General features: G+C 40.1%; 5 protein-coding genes across 5 annotated transcripts; 3 read left to right on the top strand and 2 right to left on the bottom strand.

The window, feature by feature from the left end:
* Positions 1-805: 805 nt before the first annotated feature.
* Positions 806-1,873, top strand: K444DRAFT_532151 (uncharacterized protein; the record flags this gene model as incomplete). The annotated part of the gene is made up of 1 exon (XM_024875058.1): positions 806-1,873. One exon carries the CDS (start codon positions 806-808, stop codon positions 1,871-1,873), a length of 1,068 nt encoding a protein of 355 aa, XP_024735413.1.
* A 98-nt stretch (positions 1,874-1,971) lies between these two features.
* On the bottom strand, positions 1,972-3,305 carry K444DRAFT_614275 (uncharacterized protein). The gene has a single exon (XM_024880513.1). It carries the CDS (start codon positions 3,229-3,231, stop codon positions 2,365-2,367), a length of 867 nt encoding a protein of 288 aa, XP_024735412.1. The 5' UTR covers positions 3,232-3,305; the 3' UTR covers positions 1,972-2,364.
* A 1,994-nt stretch (positions 3,306-5,299) lies between these two features.
* On the top strand, positions 5,300-5,995 carry K444DRAFT_531969 (uncharacterized protein; the record flags this gene model as incomplete). The annotated part of the gene is given in 3 exon segments (XM_024875040.1): positions 5,300-5,636; positions 5,651-5,680; positions 5,781-5,995. Coding segments are annotated over 3 exon segments (582 nt in total), but the record flags the coding sequence as incomplete, so codon positions are not given.
* A 1,156-nt stretch (positions 5,996-7,151) lies between these two features.
* Positions 7,152-9,791, bottom strand: K444DRAFT_725829 (uncharacterized protein; the record flags this gene model as incomplete). The annotated part of the gene is made up of 1 exon (XM_024888655.1): positions 7,152-9,791. The coding sequence occupies one exon, from the start codon at positions 9,789-9,791 to the stop codon at positions 7,152-7,154; it is 2,640 nt and encodes an 879-aa protein (XP_024735410.1).
* Positions 9,792-16,954: 7,163 nt separating this feature from the next.
* Positions 16,955-18,800, top strand: K444DRAFT_631089 (uncharacterized protein; the record flags this gene model as incomplete). The annotated part of the gene is made up of 5 exons (XM_024883302.1): positions 16,955-16,966; positions 17,024-17,785; positions 17,860-18,250; positions 18,302-18,618; positions 18,774-18,800. The coding sequence occupies 5 exons, from the start codon at positions 16,955-16,957 to the stop codon at positions 18,798-18,800; spliced, it is 1,509 nt and encodes a 502-aa protein (XP_024735409.1).
* Between the last annotated feature and the right edge of the window lie 86 nt (positions 18,801-18,886).

The raw sequence follows: 18,886 nt of genomic DNA, 5'->3' as shown, positions 1-18,886 counted from the left end.
GGCGATTCTCGAAGCAGGTTGCTAATACATAGGTTCACGGTTGGTGGAGTGCTAGTGAGCAATTTTCGGGGCAATTGCTAGGAATTTCAGGTATGCTATTATTAGCAAACGTTTAACCTCGCACCATGATTTTCGTGGAAATATTTCTGACGTTCTCTAAAACAGATGTTCCAGAGATTCGAGTACTTTGTAAAGATCTCGACTTCTGGATAACCGCCATGGAAGAAGTTTCGCCCTCTAGAATTGCATTGTCCTGATGACCCAGGTCAGGATACTGCCCTCATGTTTGGCCGTCACAATCACCAGCCCCAAGTCTTGCGTCTCAGCCTTGGCACACTGTGGCGCGTATGCATCATACAGCACACCTCATCACAAGAAAGAGGCTTATGCATGAGACTCAATACTTCGGCAACCTCCATAAGGTGATGGCGATAATGGCCAACGAACCAATACAACCTTCAGGAATTCGATATGGCGTTTAGCACAGCCTGAATGGCTGATGTCTTTTCCCATTCTATAATTTTGGCGTTGAATTTTTCCATCTTTCCAGTTTGAGAACCTCGTGGGATATTCCATGTGGACCAACATTCAGGAACTCACACTGCACAAAATCTCCACCTGTATACTCAGCGCTCCCCTGCTCTACAAAGGCCCCAAACTACGAGCAAAACACCCCCGCATAGTAGGTGTGGGTACGCAACCTGCAACTTTTTACGTCCCATCTTCTGTTCGAAAGCGATTTACTCTGCTTTCAAAGGTAACAGAACTACCGTTCAAACGCAACCTTTCAAATAAGACACTTCTAATGTCGCTTTATTATCTTGCCGCCCTCCTCTTCCAAGCCGTACCTTCTCTCTCTGAGCCTCTTCCGCCACACCCAACGTCTCGCATCTGCCCATTCAATCATCAGTCACCTTCAGTTCCAGCATCCCAATGGTTAAATCTACTTACTGCCTGTCTCGCCCCTTTAATCGTCCACATAGCAGCAGGGGTTCCATCGCCAACCATCATCGGAGGTAAAGAGAGCCTGGAGAAGCCACCATGGTCGGAACGACTCTCACATTTCAATCCAAGCTCGATATTATGGCGCTACCACGCAATCGCCGACCGACGATTGCGCTCGAAAAGCTGGAGCAGAGAAGACTTGGCTGCCACGAACGCTCTTTTCTGGGATGGCGAACACTGGGATGGGTCGGAGGTAATCATGATCAGGAGCAGGAACTTCCCCTCTAAACTCCTGAATTCAACACATGTCGATTTCCTGTCTGGCTCTACACTCGCGACCATCACCATGACAATTCAAGGCGCTTATTCTGTTTTTATCGTTGTGACAAACGGCTCCATGTCCGATTTAGCGGACTTCTTTGCGCCGCTCGCGGTCATAGGATTGTTTAGGCTGCAATCTGCATTCTGGCTGTCTGACGAGGGTGCCTATTTGCCGTTCAGCAACTGCGATGGTTCCATTATGACAACGCCGTTCGAAGCTCGGGTCTCGGAAGAACTTTACAGTGCTTGGGGCCGGAGGGGAGTCATATTTCGCTCTTGGTGGATCTGCTCCATGGCGGGATTGGCTGGATATGCTCTCTACTCATGCACAGATATCTTGTTTACTACATGGGTCCCTGGTGATTGCATTTACGCCTCCAACTTGCTGGAAAGAGTCTTCTATACAGTTCTTACGGTCAGCGCTTTTACTATACATTCTTTTTACGTACTTAGAGGTCAAAGTCGGACGACACTTGTTCCCTGTATTCAGGCAATGCGGTACAAGATTTATACATATCTCATGATGCTCTTGGCTCTCCTTGGTATTACGTTTTCAGCCGTAGAAACAGGCCTGGGTTGGTTTCATTTGGATCACAACGGTGTATAAATAAAAATCAAGGCAGCGTGCGATATCACGGAACTCATCTTTATCTCCGCTATGAAATTGTTCACATAAGTGGAGATAGAAATCACAATTTAGAGGTAGTCTTTGAATATTGGGTGACAGATTTTGAGTCACACAAACCTAACCGAGCCCCTGTCCAGTTATTTTCAATGAGTTCTCATCCCATCTTATAATTCACCACCTGTCAACACATCAATATCTCTTACTTTCTAAGTTACTTGTTATTCAGATGCTTGACCGCTGTTTTCTCTCCTCGGCGACGGGTAATTTTCTCCCTTCCATCCCTGTGCGGGACGGCTATCAGCATCCTTATAGACGGACTTTCATAGATTAACTCATTTATCCTAGGAAAATTTGAAGGCTAGATAGTAGATATTCGAATATTGTAGGTTTTGTGGAAGACCTGAACTTCTTTTTCTTACCCGCTTCTCGGATGATCGAAATACCTTCGGCCGTAATGTCTCAAATAGCTATTAGTGTTCATCTCCTGACAGTTCTCCTCTTCTAGCTGCATTTATCTTGTGCGCCTCTCTCATCGCAATAGCATCTCGTAACTCCCACTCTCGCTTGAGAGCACCATTCGCATACATTTGAACCCTATCAATCTTACCGACAAGCATCTCAAATTGAGCATCAAACTCCTGTCTCATCAAGCCATCATCAACAAAGCTGTCCTCTCCTAGCAAATAATCATCCAAGAACAAACCAGCTGCCTCCGCAAACTCGTCAACCTCTACCTCAAACCCAAACAACTCAGGCCCCCACCCCGCATTCAGGTGAATCTCCAGAACTCCAATATGGACCTTGACCCTTTTCTTTTTGGACAACAAGTAAATGCCTCGCTCAATAAAGCGTTGGAGCAGAGCCAAGGATCCGTTGAATTGGTTGCAGTTGAAATGATCAGACTCTCCAACAGATGTGACAACACTACTTGTTTTGCCGCTTCTCACCCGCCAGTGGACCTCCAACACGTCGATACGGTCTGCAAAGCACGGCAAACAAGGGACAGAGATCCAAGTGGGGGCTAAGACTCCTCGGTCCTTGCGGTCCACCAAGTCGACTTTGTATCTCACACCACCGAGACGCTTGATGCTGTCCAGAAACTCATGGCGGATTTGTCGTGCTGCGTGGAGCAGCCCGTGAGCAGGAGGCAATGATGTATGCACGGGAAATTGGATGGCCCCTTGTCCAAAGAGGGTTTCGGGGTCGGAGCGAGAGTATTCGATAGTCTTGCGCTCTCGCTGTAGTTCTCGGCTTCGGGAAGAGGGGAGCGTATCTGACAACATCCAATCGTAAATCTGGTCGCGAATCTCGCGGGGAATCGTGAGTAGACTTGGCATGGCGTGGATCCTAAGTTTATGGAATGTAGGTGGAGGTTTGGGAGCACGATATCAGAGTTGACGTTGGATTTCAGGCCGGGGTTGGTGCCTACGTGGCTGAAGCGGTGCCTTGATGAGGAATAGCGGCTGCAAGCTTGCAGGTTCAGTATCACATGATAAACAGAAAAGTGGGCATCATTTTCAACCTTCTAAGTTAAACTGAATATTTCAAGTATCTCTGTGTTAAAATGTTGGCTCGGGTGTTCAAAGCCTACCCCACACGTCCCAGACGTTGTAGAATTTATCACACAGTGTAACCCACTGTGCCGAGCACCCAGTCCCAGTGTGTCAAAAAAGTAATCAAGGTATTCCGAATATTCATGAATATTCATGATTAGCTTGAATAGAATATAATTACCGCAATGCTTAAATAATTTGATTAGATTAGAATATATAATCATGAATACTCATGAATACTTTGATTACTCTACACGTGACTGTGGCACGTGATATACTAGCCTAATTAAGTAGAGGCCCCGCTCTAGTGTCGCCTTAGCGCCACCTCGCTGCCTAATTAGTAGGCGAAAGGCTTGCAAAGACGATGCTAGATAGGGAGCCATACCTAATTAGGTTAGTATATCACGTGCAATAGTCACGTGTAGAGTAATCAAAGTATTCATGAATATTCATGATTACCTTAATTGGAATCTGATTAGAATATAATTAGTGGGTATTTTTGATGAATAGATTAGATTACTAGCCAGTATTCTAATCTAATCTATTCATTTGACACACTGCCCAGTCCAAAGAAGTACTTTTGTTTTCCAGCTGCGAGAGATTGCCATTTCAAAGAAGTCAGTTGTCAATCAGTACGTTTAGCTCAGTTATTCATCAGCACTTATACTCCTATCGATCGTAAGGCATCCGCTTTGTGTCTGACTTATGCAACCCGCTAACGCCCCCCTGAGTAGCCACACGTCATCTCGCTTCAGGGTCCGCCAGCATTTTCGGCCAAAATGCCTCGAAATTGCACGTCTATTTAAATCCCAACTTTCCGCTATCTTGTCTATAGATGTTTTATTGAATTTGGTAAATTAGTTGATGGGTAATTACTGATTACCTTTGAAAATAACTCCACCGTTGAGCAGGCGCATTCTCGCCTCCCAACGCACCGTCAACAACACCTCGCTGGCGTACCCAGCCACATGCTCTGGACGAGTATTGCTCTAGTCAAACCGTCCCACCTATTACCGCCGTCGCCATTATTGGAGCGGTCTGTCGGGAGCTTGCACCGCTTATCATCTCCTAGCAGGAGCCGAGACCTCACCGACACCAGCACCAGCAGCGCCATCTTTGAAGCTCGACAAGCCTGCTCAGGCGCAACTGGTCACAATGGCGGACACGCAAAGCCACAATTAGTAGCATATTCCTCTCTTTATTAGGGAACTGATGTACAAGATGAAGGTTTGTGCTGAGAATGTCATTGTCCCTGGGCGGCCTAGTAACGAGCTACCTCAGAACAGGTCTAACAAGACCTTGATACAGGAGTGCGAACTGTTGGTCATGAGGCTATGTGATGTCTTTCTTGATGAGTACCATGCCAATGATGCAGAGAAAGAATGGAATAAGACCGTTACTGGAAAGCAGGAGTTCGTAAGGAAAGAGAGCAGAGAGTGTGATTTAGAGTGGGCAGGATATATACAATTTCTGAAGGGTAATATTGCAGAACAGGTAAGTGGAACAACGAGCAATTCCAATTACTTCTAATTCTTACAGTAACTCCCTCTCCTTCGACATTGTTACTGAAATCCAACAGGTAACTTCGGTTCGTAGCACCAAAACAGCTGCGTGCTGTCCTACTGTCTCGCCTTGGCACTACAAGTTCGTGCAGGCTTTTACTTCAGCACGTTGTCAAGCTTGGTGGCTAACTTAACACACTCACACCTGCAACTAGCATTGAATGAGTATCCGAAAAGGAAGCTGGCCAAATCCTCAGGCGGCAAGCACGAAAAGCTTCACTGCTATTGAGATTCCACAAGGTATAACGCTTGCGAAAAAGATCATTTTCGTCAGTAATGCATAAGTCTTGAACTTGCTTCCACAGTATAAGAATACTAACACTCCAGGACAGGGAACAGCTTGTCTTATTGTACAGACTTCGTCTCTCAAGAGCCCGCCAGATACAAAGGTTACTCCACCCTCATCTGACGTACGACTAGCGAACACTGATAACATTAATGGCGGCCTATCTTCACGCGGGCATCTCGTGCCGCAATCCAATGGAAGTATCATTCTTGGTGGGGGTCTGCTACTGTATCTTGCTGATGAGAGTGTGTGGTATGATATGGTTGATGACGGAACACTCATTGAAAGTGTCCAGGACCGTTGGTATGAAGGATATATGAGACGGTATTTCCATGGCTGGAGTCTAGATTGGAAGACGAAAAGTTTGATCATATTTGGACTGGAAGTAGTTTCACACAATTGATGGATTTTAGACTGTTATATTGACCTGTGCGTTTCCTCGTTCGTATATATCTTGGTTCTGATTACAGGCTAACCACCCACAGTAATGCGCTACACTGAGAACTCCCAGTCCCATGTCGGTCTGGTCCTTGGGGAATCGGACCACTTCGTTCTTGCTGGATTTAATGGTTCAGGGATGGCGAGCATTTTCCTTGTTGCACGCGGAATTGCTCATCTAGTCCAAGGTGGTATCTTGTTTGGGGAGACAGGCTTACTTGCGGTGTTCAAAAGTGTGCCCGCGCGCGTTAAACCCTGGTGACCCGAATCTGAAGGCACAACTCTTTTCTGAAGGATCGATGATTCAACGATTAGGCCCAGGAAAACTCTTCCAAGATATCACCCTTGATTATAAGTCAATCAAGTTTCAGCTTTTCCTCCAGGTTTGACAACTTTGAATGTAATTATTTGAAAACGAGTGCAGGTTGCACACCTGAGAAGCCAAAAGTTCAGAATTGTGTGGCTAAAAATAGGGCATCAAATGAGGAAAGCATCGATAATCAATTTGTTCAAAGAAACCCTGGAACAGGTTAAAATCCGATTGTACAAAGTGCCAACAGATGATTAAGGTTACGGGAACTGACTTGAGACTATGGCTCTGAAACTTAGATACTCAAATAAATTCTACCTCGTAGCTGCGAAGTTATGTTCGCGCGCAGGTTTCTAAATTTTACCCATTAAAGAGAGAATTTGGGATGAAAAGGGGCATCACGTGACCATCTGTTGCTACTTCCTCCGGTAGCGAGCCACTTTAAAGTGAGGTCCCCTCGTCCTTCCCTTTTGCAGAACAAATGACGACCATAACGCCTTTCCAATACCTCAGCAGCCTCTGTCAAGCCTTCAACAAGCTCAACAAGTCATCTCCTTTGGTTAACCTCGTCTTAGCCAAGCTCCTTCGTAAGTTGGATTCCTCCCCTATTGCTTCCATGGTATCTAATTTAGCTCCAGAGCCAGCTCGCAGAAACCGCCAGAATCGCATTCAATTCTACGAAGCCTCCGCGGCCAGACAGTCCAGTCGAACTGCCGGACGGCCGACTCGTCTGCAAACCCCAGGGTCTCGCCGTCTGCGGTATCTACACCGTGGACTACAGCTTCCTGGACGAGGTTTTAGGCGACGATGCAGCGGACTCCCCACTAACTCAAAATAGAGGCGCTCGGACAATACCAAAACTCTCATCATTAGCATGCACGCTTAGTTAGCAAGTATCTCTAAGGGACTAGATCCTTAAGTACGGACCTGGCCCTATAAGGGTCTAATTAATAATAAAAACCTTATAAGTTTTCTAAAATAAAGCTAAAATAACTACTAAAGGAAGAGCTAGTACTAGTTCTAAAACTCAAGTGAATAAGGTGCTTACTAATTGAGAGATTTATTGAATAGGCTAGGGAAAGTACTAAAAAAAGCTACTAGTATATATTTAAAGCAATTTTATCATAGGGTTTAATTTCTCATCCTCCGACTCGTCCTCCGATCTCCCCGATTCATCATCGTCCTTTATAATATCGAGCGAGGTGAGTTTGAGGTAGTTAACAACTCTCTCCTTTCGATTTATTACCACAACTAGCCCACCCAGGAGAAGTACTTTGTCGTGCTTTGTGATTTCGCGCTTACGCTGCGATTCGGGGACTGGGTCCAGCGGTACCACCCCTAGTGTCCTCCTTTTATTCAGGTGTTGGATAGACACCTCACCCATGCTGGCCCTCCATCTGGGCGGCTCGCAAATCTTGTACAAGTCGGCCCACACCTCGAGACCGGCCCCCTCTCTATCGAGATTCATACGGAAGCAGAGCCATGGCATGTCCTGCTTGTAGTGGACCGGATTTGGGAAGTGCACGCGAGCGATGGGTTCGTCGTCCTTGTCGGGCTCCTGGCTCAGTTGTCGGCGCTTCTCATTCATTTTGAGGAGTTCTTGGTTGATACGTTCAAGCTCGCGATCGAGCATGTCGAGCAGCTTCGTCTCCTCTGTAGCGGCCTGGCTACCCTTCACCCTGTCCTTCCCTTGGGCTACTTTACGGCGAGTTGAGACGGAGAAGCTCTTCAACTCTTTTACCGTCTTGTCAAGTGTATTCCAATCTTCCAGGACGCCCTCAAGCATCTCAGCCTTTGTGATCTTCCCCCCCTCTAAGAACCAGCACACGGCAATCTCCTGGCACTGTCCCGAGGCAGAAGTCTCGATGGTCGTCGTATTTTTGGCTCTTCTTCCCGCGATTCTGGAACACGTGGGGGGAGCCCGGGCGGGTCGAGCTTTCCCATCCAGCATGGAACGTTTCACTCGAGTGAGGGCGTTGCCTACTTTCCAGCTTCGCTGCATCTCTCCTCGGGGTGCATGCTCACTCACGGAAACACAGAGTTTCCTGATGGAGTTCCACAAGTCTTTGAGCTCGAAAAACTGATCTTCCGTGTCCACCCTTAGATCTTTTTTTTCACCGGACTCTGGATCCGAAAGCTGATACGTGCCTGGAGAGGCCAACGTGATCCCCTCCAGGTCTTTAAAGGCGACCACGTACTTTTTCCCGTCTCGAAAATCAGCAAGAACTTCCTCTATCTCAAAGTCCTTACACTGGAGCTTCAGAGGTGGAATGTCGTTGACTTCCTTCTTCTCACCGTTATATTGGAGATGATTAAAGATTTCCGTGTCCGTGTACTCGTCCCATTTCACCTTCCAAGAAGATTGCTCCTTGGTATTGGATGTCTTGTCATCTCTGAGCCTCTTCTTAATGAGGGAGCCTGGCAATATCCAGCCTTCTCTGGTAATAGCCGACACAAAAGAGTCCCAGGCTATTACCCGTTGCGATTTCTCTTTGAACTTCTGGGTATCACAACGACCCCCGTCAAAGGAGCTGAGAAGCGATGACAAGAACAGCGGCGCGCCAACACTGCTCAGGGTCAAGACTTTCATGATGGTAAGTTCCATGCTCTTCCGGTCCGCTTTGAGTTGGTATTGATCTTCTAACATGTTCTCGAGTTGCTTGAGATCGCTGTCGTTGAGGAGGGAAAGCAATAGCACCACGATTTGCATTACCTTTGGTTTGATCGAGCCAAAGGCCAGTTTGGAATTGGACGCTTTCAATTCTGAGAGGTATGAAACGCTGTGTTTGACTGTCAGCGCGATTCCCCGGCTGGTGGCGAGGGTCCAAAAAGCCTTGCCGTTGTCACAGCCGTATCGAGTGTAGGTAGACTTATGAATTGCCAGCCTGTGAGCTATCCGGCCGATAATCGGGCTCCAAGAGAGCAAGCGCCGAGCATCTTCGACCATAGTTTCGAGAATCTGGATAATCTCGTTTGCGTTCCGGCGAGCTTTGGTTCCTTTCTCCAACAATAGTGTTCGGAAGTTGTAGATGAGATTCATGAGGCTATTTCCGTGGAGCTCTATGCAAAGGCACTCTAAATCGAAATGCTGCTTTGGAGAATCCGCGTTCACTATGTGCACTCGCTCGCTCTTGATGTTAACTTTCGATTTAGATTCGGCTCCATTATTCGCAGCCTGCTTGCCTTGCCTGTTTCTACGCTGCTGGAGAATGTGCGGCGTCATGTCCTTGAAGTCGAACTCGAGTTCCTCGGTAGCCTCGATTTCTTTCAAGAGATCGCCTGCCGTAGCCGCCTTCCACGTGGGTGACTTTTTGACTGGTGCCCCTCTCATGACTCCTTCGTTCTCCTGTCGAATGACCTCGGCGAAGTCGGCGCCAGTAATGTAGTGGATTGCCACGTCAATGCACGTGGCCTTGTCGTCGTAAACATCCAAACGTTCTCCCTTCTCGTAGGTAAAGGCAACTTCCTCGACAGGAGCTGCTGTAAGCCCGCTGAGTCCCCGTCTGAGGCTGTGGTCACTCAGAAGCACATTCCCACTGCCACTTGTGTCCATGTAATACTGCTGCCAGATTGCCCTTAACTCTGCATTCGGTTTTCCAAGGACGCCGTCTCGCGTGGCCATGAGGCGGCCATCGCCTTCGTACCCTGCCGGCGTATCGTCCGACTGTGCGTAGTCTTCCTCTCCTACCGGGATTAGTTCGGCCGCTCCTTCGTCATCGACGTTGTGTCCTTGATGAAAGTGGGACATATTGTCGAGTGCCAACCTTATGAACGAGAATGACAAAGAACAGGGGGGCAAAACAGGCCCAGAGAATGCTGAGAGTCCGGAAAGACAGAAATATTTGTCAAATTCTTCAGGCGAAGAAAGAGTAGGAGAAACGATCGAAGGAGGGCCTGCGGTCGAACACTTATCTCTGCCAGTCGTGCTCAATAATAGCGAACTGAAGGAGTTAAGGTCCTTACGGAGTAATATGATTTCTTCCTCCCTCGTAGCTTCCAAAGCCAATCAAATGGCATTGGATAATAATACTATTCATGGCGTATGGGTTCTTTCGGCTTATGGATTTTGATTAGTTTATAGGTTGAGTCCTAATTCTTTGCCACCTTTTCAGCTTTCAGCTTTGTGGGTTATGCATAGAAGGCATTGCTTATCGGATTAGAAAGCGCCCGGATATCAAATGATTTATCGTATCGCGACACGCTCTATTTGGTAATTGGCTGTCACTATTCGACGCAATGCCATGGCTTGCCACGTTGTCAATAAGTTGCAATTCTGTGCAACCTTTTCAGCTTTCAGCTCTGCGGGTTATGCATAGAAGGCATTGCTTATCGTAATAGAAAGCGCCGGATTATCAAATGATTTATCGTATCGCAATACGCTCTATTTGGCAATTGGCTGTCACTGTTCGATGCAGAGCCATGGCTTGCCACGTTGTCGATCATGAGTGGTCCGGATACAGAGAGATAAGTATGCATTTGAATCATTTGATTATGGGTAGGGCGGCATAACCAGAACAAGACCTATTCTAAGATGTCACCCGCCGCTCCGAGACGTTCGTGGGATTTACCAAGACGTTCTTGAATCTCTCTACCAGCCTACAAGGCTTTGTACGCAGGGCGTACCGCTAAAACATGGGGGTTCACGGAGTTCGCGAGGTATCTGATTGGCTAGACTAATAGCAATGGCATCCTTTATAGAAACTCCTTGTCGCAACTTCCTCATCGACGTGAGTGGGGTATAGCAGTAAGCAGCATTTAGGGGTAATATATTATATTTATTACTAAGCTCCGTTGTGTCCGGGTCTCTTTTGAGTTCGTCGTACGCGTCGTTCCATATTTCTTCTTCTGGCGTTAAGTTTGCGAATTTGGTAGTAAGAGACAGTCTAGGGCTCTGGGCAAGTGGCTCTTGAGGGGGCTGCTGGGTGTCCTTCGAGCCGCTCTGATAACCCTCGTTCGCCAATCCGAGCGGTTGCCCAATCGCGCCCTTGGTGTGACGGCTGGCGTCACGGTATGATCCGCCGGGATAGGAATCAGGAAACAGGTGTGAAACAGGGGAACTAAGCCAGAGGTCTGGGCAAAGCTCTACTAAAGATCGAGGCATTCCTCCCTCCTTTACTCTCTAGCCTAGTATTTTCAATACATGAGATTCTCTCTGAACTTTGAGCCTTCGACCATTGTATTGATCTTGCCGTTACATAATACTAAGCTCACTCGACTCGCCTGCAGAGGCAATATTAATACTCCTAATAAAGGACTAGGGCACTATATTCTTAGGGAGTAAAGACAAATTACCGCTCCTAACGTTCAGTATTCTTCCGAATTCAAAAGAAAGAAGAACGACAGTCGGTACCGTTCTGCCGACTCAAAATAAGAAAGAACCGGCGCCCTCCACAACCTAGTTAACCTCAGAATCTGGGCCTCAACTGGAGCAGATAATGCCCCCGTCCTCTACAATCGAGCTGACCTCGGAGTCTGTATTGAAATTGGTATGCTGCTATAGCTAGCTTACCAGTCCTTCCAGCACCAGGTTCAACCACTAATTTAGGGTTCTCCACTCTCATTTGTAATTCGCTGAGCTTACCAAGCTTACTAATATATCGTTATTTTGATTACTTTTGATTTCTTAGCTGATTTATAATATATTAGAGAAAGCGGGCTCGGTATTATTAATATTGCCAATAGGTAATAGAAATAAAAACCCTTACTTTAAATACTTTCTTCTCTACTATCAGACTTCACTCTCTTATAGCTAATTATTCTATAAATTATTAATCTCTAATATATCGATTTTCTATTAATATATTAATTTTTTTTTAATAATTTAGCTTATAGCTAGAATAAATAATATTTTCTTAATAACTAATAAAAGTAAAAGAAATAATTTTCTTTTATTATAAAAAGAATTAATTATAGTTTACTAATTTAAAATAAGAAAAGATAATAATTAGATTTAGTTCATTAACTTAAATAAAAAGAGCTAATAATTAGTTTTAGTTTACTTATTATAGGCCAGGCCTTTATATAAAGAAAACTAGTAGTTTTAATATAAGAAGAAATAACTAAAGAAAAAAAGAGTCTTGCTCTTATATAAGCTAAATATATATAAGCTATATGTAATGGCAGGAATAGAGTAATAGAACGAGGCTCAAAGATTAATAATTTCCTATATCTTGAGAATTTAAAGCTAAGGAGGAAAGAGTGAGGTGTGGCAGTGGATAAGTAGGTATGGCCAAGACCACTGAAACGCCGAGCTTTGGAAGCGAGCTTGGTTTGAACTATAGCTTGGAACCTTAGCTAAAACCAATTATATAATACTAGCTGTTATACTATATATTTCTATAGCTATAATAATAAAAGTTATATAACCTAGTTTAAATTACGGGTTTAATTTATTATATTACTTTCTTTCTTATAGAGCTAGAGGCCTATTTGTTTTTAAAGTTATTAGAATTAAATTCCTCTAGAATTTCATTAATTTAATATAGTTTTAAAATACTAATTTTTATTATATAACTTCTAGAATTAACTCTTAATTTAATTAGTATTAAATATATATAATTTTATATTTAATAACTAGTATTATTATAATATAAATATAGCCTTTTCTTTTTATAGGCTTTAATTATATTTTTTAAAACCTGTTTTATATATATTTCAGATATAAAAACTATTTCTTTATTTACTAAAACATTATTATATTAATAGCTATATATAAATATCTCTAATTTGGCCGGAATATAATTCTAATTAGAAATATTTATATATAACTACTAATATAATAATATTTATATATAGCTACTAATATAATAATATTTTAATAAATAAAGAAATATATATTTCTAAAATAGTTTTCTAATATAAGATATTTATTAGTAAGTAATAAGATAATAGAATAAATTAGTAAATTATAAAACTATAATATTAAATTTAGTATAAACTAATCTCTATTTCTTTTATAAGATCTAAAAAAACCTCTTTTAAATAAAAGCTTTTAATAATATATATTTAGTAATTAATGAGCCTAAAGCCTATAATATAAATAGTAATATAATTATAATATTAAAAAGCTATTAATTTCTCAAATTAATATTTGTATTATCCGAAATTTATTATATATTATTAAGTTATATATAACCCTATATATATTATAACTATATTTCTTTTCGAAAATCTTATTTCTAAGATTTATTAATTTATTCTAATAAAATATTTAATTAATTATTTAATTAATTAAAGTAAACTTCTAGTATCTTAAGAAATAGTTTTACTAATATAATCTAAATAATAAATATAAAAATCGTCTAATTAGATTAGGGTTAAATAAATAAAAACAAATAGTAATTATATTCTAGATATAAAGGCTAGATAGTAATTGCGATTTTATTTAAAAACTAAATATTCTAATTAGCTTAATTTAAAATATTAAAATATTATTTTATAAAATTAATACTATTTATTAGATCTTATATTAGAATAATTTAAATAGCTTTATAGAAAGAATTTAATAAAATATTTATATAAGAAATTCATATAAATATTTCTAAAGTTCTAGAGATTATTTATAGGTTCCTAAAAGTATATATTAATTAATTATACTAATTTCTAATTAGAACTAATATAAAAACTAATAGTTAATTCAAATAATTTTTTATTTTTATAAAAGAACTTTTTTATATTATTATATATTCTTTTTCTTTCTAATAATTATATATATAACTTCTTTTATTATTATTTTTTAGTTTCTTCTTTTATTTTTTTTATATTTTTTTTTTAATTAATTCTATAATATCTTCTGGTTTTACTATTTATTAATATAATTATAAATATAAAAATAACTTTATAGTCTTTTTTCTTATTACTAGTAAATATTTGAAATATTTTAAGTATTTATTTATTTATTAATTTATTTATCTTATATATTATAATATCTAGTAAAAAGAACTATAACTATTATAATAAAGATTCTAAATCTTATATCTTAGTAAATTCTTTAGTTTTAATATTTATTAAAGCTAATATAATTCCAGATTTCTTATTATTTATTAGAGATTTACTAGTTCTAAAAAATATTATTATAACTTTTAAGAAATTCCTTAAAAAATATCCTAAATAGTATTATACTATTAATAATAAGCCTAACAATTAGGTTTTCAAAAACTAGAAAAAGTTTATTAAGCTTCGGAATTCTATTTCTCATTTAATAAAGCTAATAAAAATAATATTTAGATTAATATTCTAAAAATCAGTTTTTTCTAATATATTTAAATATTTACTAATTCTTTAAAGAAATATTATAAAGTTTACTTTTAAGGTATTAAGTTTATTACTAAGATTATTATTAAGATTTTTATGTAATTTATTATTAATACTTATAATTATTCGGGATTTAATTTTAGAAATTCGGGCTTTCTATAAAATATATATAATTATTATAAGTTTCTTATTTGCTTTTCTTATTATTCTTAATATTAATATTATTATAATATAATTATATTCTATTAAAAAATAAACAGATTTCGGAAAATATTATCTAATTCTTTATTAAGTCCTAAATAGGGCTAATATTTAGTATTTTTATTTTGGGAATTAAGAATTTATTTATTTAAGATATTTATAGCTAGTTTTATTTATAATAAATCTTTTTTAATTCTAAATCCTTTTCTAATAATTTAAATATAATTTTTATAAGCCTTAATAAAATTCTAGAAATTCTTTATAAATAAAAGAATTTCAGGAAAAAAAAATTTCTATTATTATTCCGGGCTCTTTTTTTTAGTTATTTAGGTTCTTTCTTTCTTTTAAATAGGTTTTTTCTTAATAATTCAGAATTCTTTTTAATTTTAAGAAATTATTAAATAATAGTTTCGAATTTTAAGCTATAGTTTTAATTATATATTTTTAGAAGTTTCTTGAAATTTTTAAAATTAGAAAAAGCAAATAACTAGATATTACAATTTTTAGGCCAGGCTTTCTATTTAATTAAATACTATTGTTTCTTATTTCTATTATCTTATTAATAATTAATAATAGCTTCTATTTTCTATTTATATTTTTTTATTATTATTTACTAATTCTAGAAGTTCTCTAAAAATATATATAAATATAGCTTTTAATTCTTTTTATTATATATATTTAGTAGTTCTAACTTATATACTAAATTACTAATATATTTAAGAATCTTAAATAAATCTATAAATTTTAGCTTAAGCTTTTTTATTTTAAATTTAATATTTCTTATTAATAATATTATTTAGGCTTCTTTAAAATAATATTTAATTAACTAGTATTTATTATAATAGGTTTCCCGGTTATTTTATATATAATACTATAAATCCTTAAGTTTTTATTTATTTTATTTTAAGAATTTCTAGCCTTTTATATATAACTAATATTTTTTTTATAATTTTATTCTTAGGATTTTATAAAAATTAAAGATAATATCTATAATATATATAGAAAGATATATTTTATAAAACCTAATATTTTAAGTTATTTTATATAAATTCTATAAAAAAAAAAATTTAAATCAGTTATTTTTTTTAAATATTATAATAATATTTCAGATAATATTCTAAGGCCTAGTTTTGCCTTTTTATCTAACTATTTATTTAAGGATAATAAGCTATATTTAAATACTATTTATATATCAAATAGTAATGAAAAGCAAATTAGAACTAGCTAATAAATATTATTTTTTAATTAGAAATAATTTTATTAAAGAAATTAAAAATTAAGAAAGTATATTTTTATATAATTTTAGTAAGCTTCGAAAAGTTACGAAGGACGAGAGAAATGACAGTCAGAAATTTGGGGTGATGAGGTGACGCTGGAGGTCACTTTCAAGATTCAGGCAAATGAACGTGGGCCGAAAGCAGGAGGATTAAGGCGCAGCTCAGTTTCTCGTCGGGGGCAAATACAAACACCAGCTATCTAAATACGTGACAGTCAGAGGCCAATCCGGTAACTGGGTGGCGCGTAAGCCTTAGAGTTGGTCGAATACGCATAGGGTGGTGTGGTGGCATTCTGTGCAACAAACCGAAACCAAAACTTCCTGCAGACTCGAGACTGAAATAGGGTGGGGGCGGGGGGAGGGGAGAGGGTTCGCTTAGTACAAGCGCAACTCGTGAGACACAAAATACAATTGGCAACAAAGCTTTGTACAACAGTTCCATACCGATAGGGTAAGCAGCCGTGGGTGTGGGATGATCATCGACACGAGGGTGCATGCCACTACTTGTTTCTTTGCATTTGCGTCGCGCGCCATTAGCCCTGTCGGCCCGATGCCATTGCTGATGTGCTTTACGGCTAAGAGTTCCGTAATTCTGCCCACCTTTACGGATACCATTGGCAGGAAAATCCCAATTGATTTCAATGGCTTTTTCGAATGTTGTTCAATTTGTAGAACATCTAAAGGCTAGAGTGAGTTAAATTGGGCTATGAGGAACTGATATAATTGCACAGTGGGTGAATGAAGGCTGCTTGGCGGCTCACAGCCTCACCCGCTCAATGATGGAAATCCTTCAGGTTAGGCTTAAAACTCCGGAACATTCAGCTTCAATTCGGTTAAGATCCATCTCATGTCTCATTTATCCAATAGAGGCCCTTCTTTGAAGCCAAGAATCCTTCAGACGTTCAGCAGATGCAGACGTACATGATGGTGCATGTGTCTTGGGGTCTGAAAAGTATCCCGAAACCGCTGAAGTCAGTCCCAATCAAAACCCTAAATCTCTTTTTGAGCAGCTGAGAGGTTTGAAGTGGTGTGCCTTCGGAGTTACAAAGCGGAGAAGTCCCCACTCAATGCTGAAAATGTCTCTGCACTAGCTGTATCGTAAGACAGACCCGAAACCTTGCCAAAAACATATTCTTAACACGGTCTGTTATTATTCATTGGAGATTAGTTCATATATTATGATGTCTAAGACAGTAAGTTATGGAGATCCCCGGACGAGATCATGGGTTTAATGCTGGGATGTATTGCAGAACTTCGAGGAGCAATATCCGACGCACATTTCTCACGCCGGTCCCATGTACAACACCAACTCGACCGAGAGTAGGGAGAGGGGACTTAATGCATCTCCAGAGAGTGTGCCGCCGCAGTACGGTAACTCACCTCCTCTGGGCGGAAATTCGCCTCCTCTGAGTGAGAACTCTCCACCTATGAGTGGAATATCCCAGGAAGCATTTGCTCCCAAGCCTATGGCTCAAGGTTCTCGAGAATCCGCTTACGTCAGTGTAAGCCCATTTCGGGGTTTATCATATACTGGACAAACTCCCGAAGCCGAAAACTCACAGGTTGGTGCGCCTTCGAACAAACACCGAAATTATTGTGGTATGACTAGAACGGTGCTGGTTCTAGTACTAATAATTATACTACTTTTGGTTGCTGGCGCTGTTGGAGGTGGAGTTGGTGGGTCTTTAGCTGCGAAGAATAACTCGAAAAGCGCTGCATCGACTTCAACTGGAAGTGCTACAACTTCGACAACCAGCGCCGTGCCTTCACCATCAGGTACTCCCGGTGCGATAACCTCAACCAATATTCAAACTACCACCAGCGGCTCTAGCGCCTTTACATACATATTCTATCAGCAAGGCATAGATGTGTGGTATATAATTTGGGCAGGCAAGGCTGACGAGGAGACGAAGGGCTTTAGCCGTCCAAAAAAGCTTCCTCTGACGATACCAGCAAGGGATGGAACCCCTCTAGCTGCAACTTCTTATCAGGAGGCTGGTGGCGATAGCCATGTAGGTTCATTCCATTTCAGACTGTGAAAACTTAGTTCGTTGCTATATGATGTTGCGAAACTGACAGATTATAGTTGAATGTCTATTACCTCGAGAACTCGAACAACATTGTCGAAGCATATCTCCATTGTGCCCCCATCTCTACGAACCTGACTCTCGGTACCAACGATATCATATCAACTGGTACAGGAGCGCATCAATCAACCTCACTCGCCGCACTTTATTTTCAGGTTTCAGGGAATTGGAGGGTTTACTACCAAGACCCAAGCTTAGATATCCATGAGCTTTATAGCGAGTATGGAACATGGACCGCAGGTCTAGCTTTGAGCGCGAAGGCCATCGAGGGCACGCCGCTGGCTATCTCGAATATGGGCCCCGATCCAAGCATGAACTTGTTCTATATTGATACGACAACGGAATCTTTGTTCGTTACCCAGTTCTCAACCTCAGACAACTGGCTGTCTCGTAGGTAATTTTCTGGTTCTAGAATCCACTGGGTATTGATCGATCTCCTAGCTATTCCCGCAGCCACGAGCTCAAACATAACTAGCTGGCGGGGCCCTACGGTGTCTCTTGCGGCTGTGGCTACTCCTGGCGAGTTACGAACATACTACATCGGAAAAGATAAAGGAATCTATGAGTATAACTGTACAACCGACAGACTATGGTTTCCGACAGGGAACCTAACTCACTCGCCACTTTGGGATCCAAGTGATTCGTGGGGTCCTGGGGCACTCACTGCGTTAGGCTGGGCAGCTGATGCGATTCAATTACGGCTTTTTTACTTTTCTGGGGGTCTGGTGTGGCAAGCTGTTAAGTCCGGTAACAATGATGTAAGAACTACCGAACTCTTAAAATTTGTTATCGCCTTGCTTTTGAAACTTTCCTCATTGTCTTATATACTATCCGCCTTAACCTAAGGTATCTCCTTTTATATTACATTAATATCTTATTATAAGATAAATATGCTAACTAATTATGATTTCAGTGGTTTGATAACGCGATTACTAGCTAAGGCTCTTTCAAGTTTTTATTATAATATAGCAATATTCTTTTTTACTAATAAAGAAAAATAATATAAAAGAAGGCTAAGAGAAAAGA

This window comes from Hyaloscypha bicolor (genome assembly GCF_002865645.1).
Source record: "Hyaloscypha bicolor E unplaced genomic scaffold K444scaffold_92, whole genome shotgun sequence".
NCBI classification, from domain to species: domain Eukaryota; kingdom Fungi; phylum Ascomycota; class Leotiomycetes; order Helotiales; family Hyaloscyphaceae; genus Hyaloscypha; species Hyaloscypha bicolor.
Note: the sequence above shows the minus strand (reverse complement) of the source record. Positions and strands in the feature narration are given on the sequence as shown.

Bases quoted from the DNA above. Each gene is read 5' to 3' on its own strand.
- K444DRAFT_614275 (XM_024880513.1), bottom strand. From the start codon at position 3,231: ATGCCAAGTCTACTCACGATTCCCCGCGAGATTCGCGACCAGATTTAC.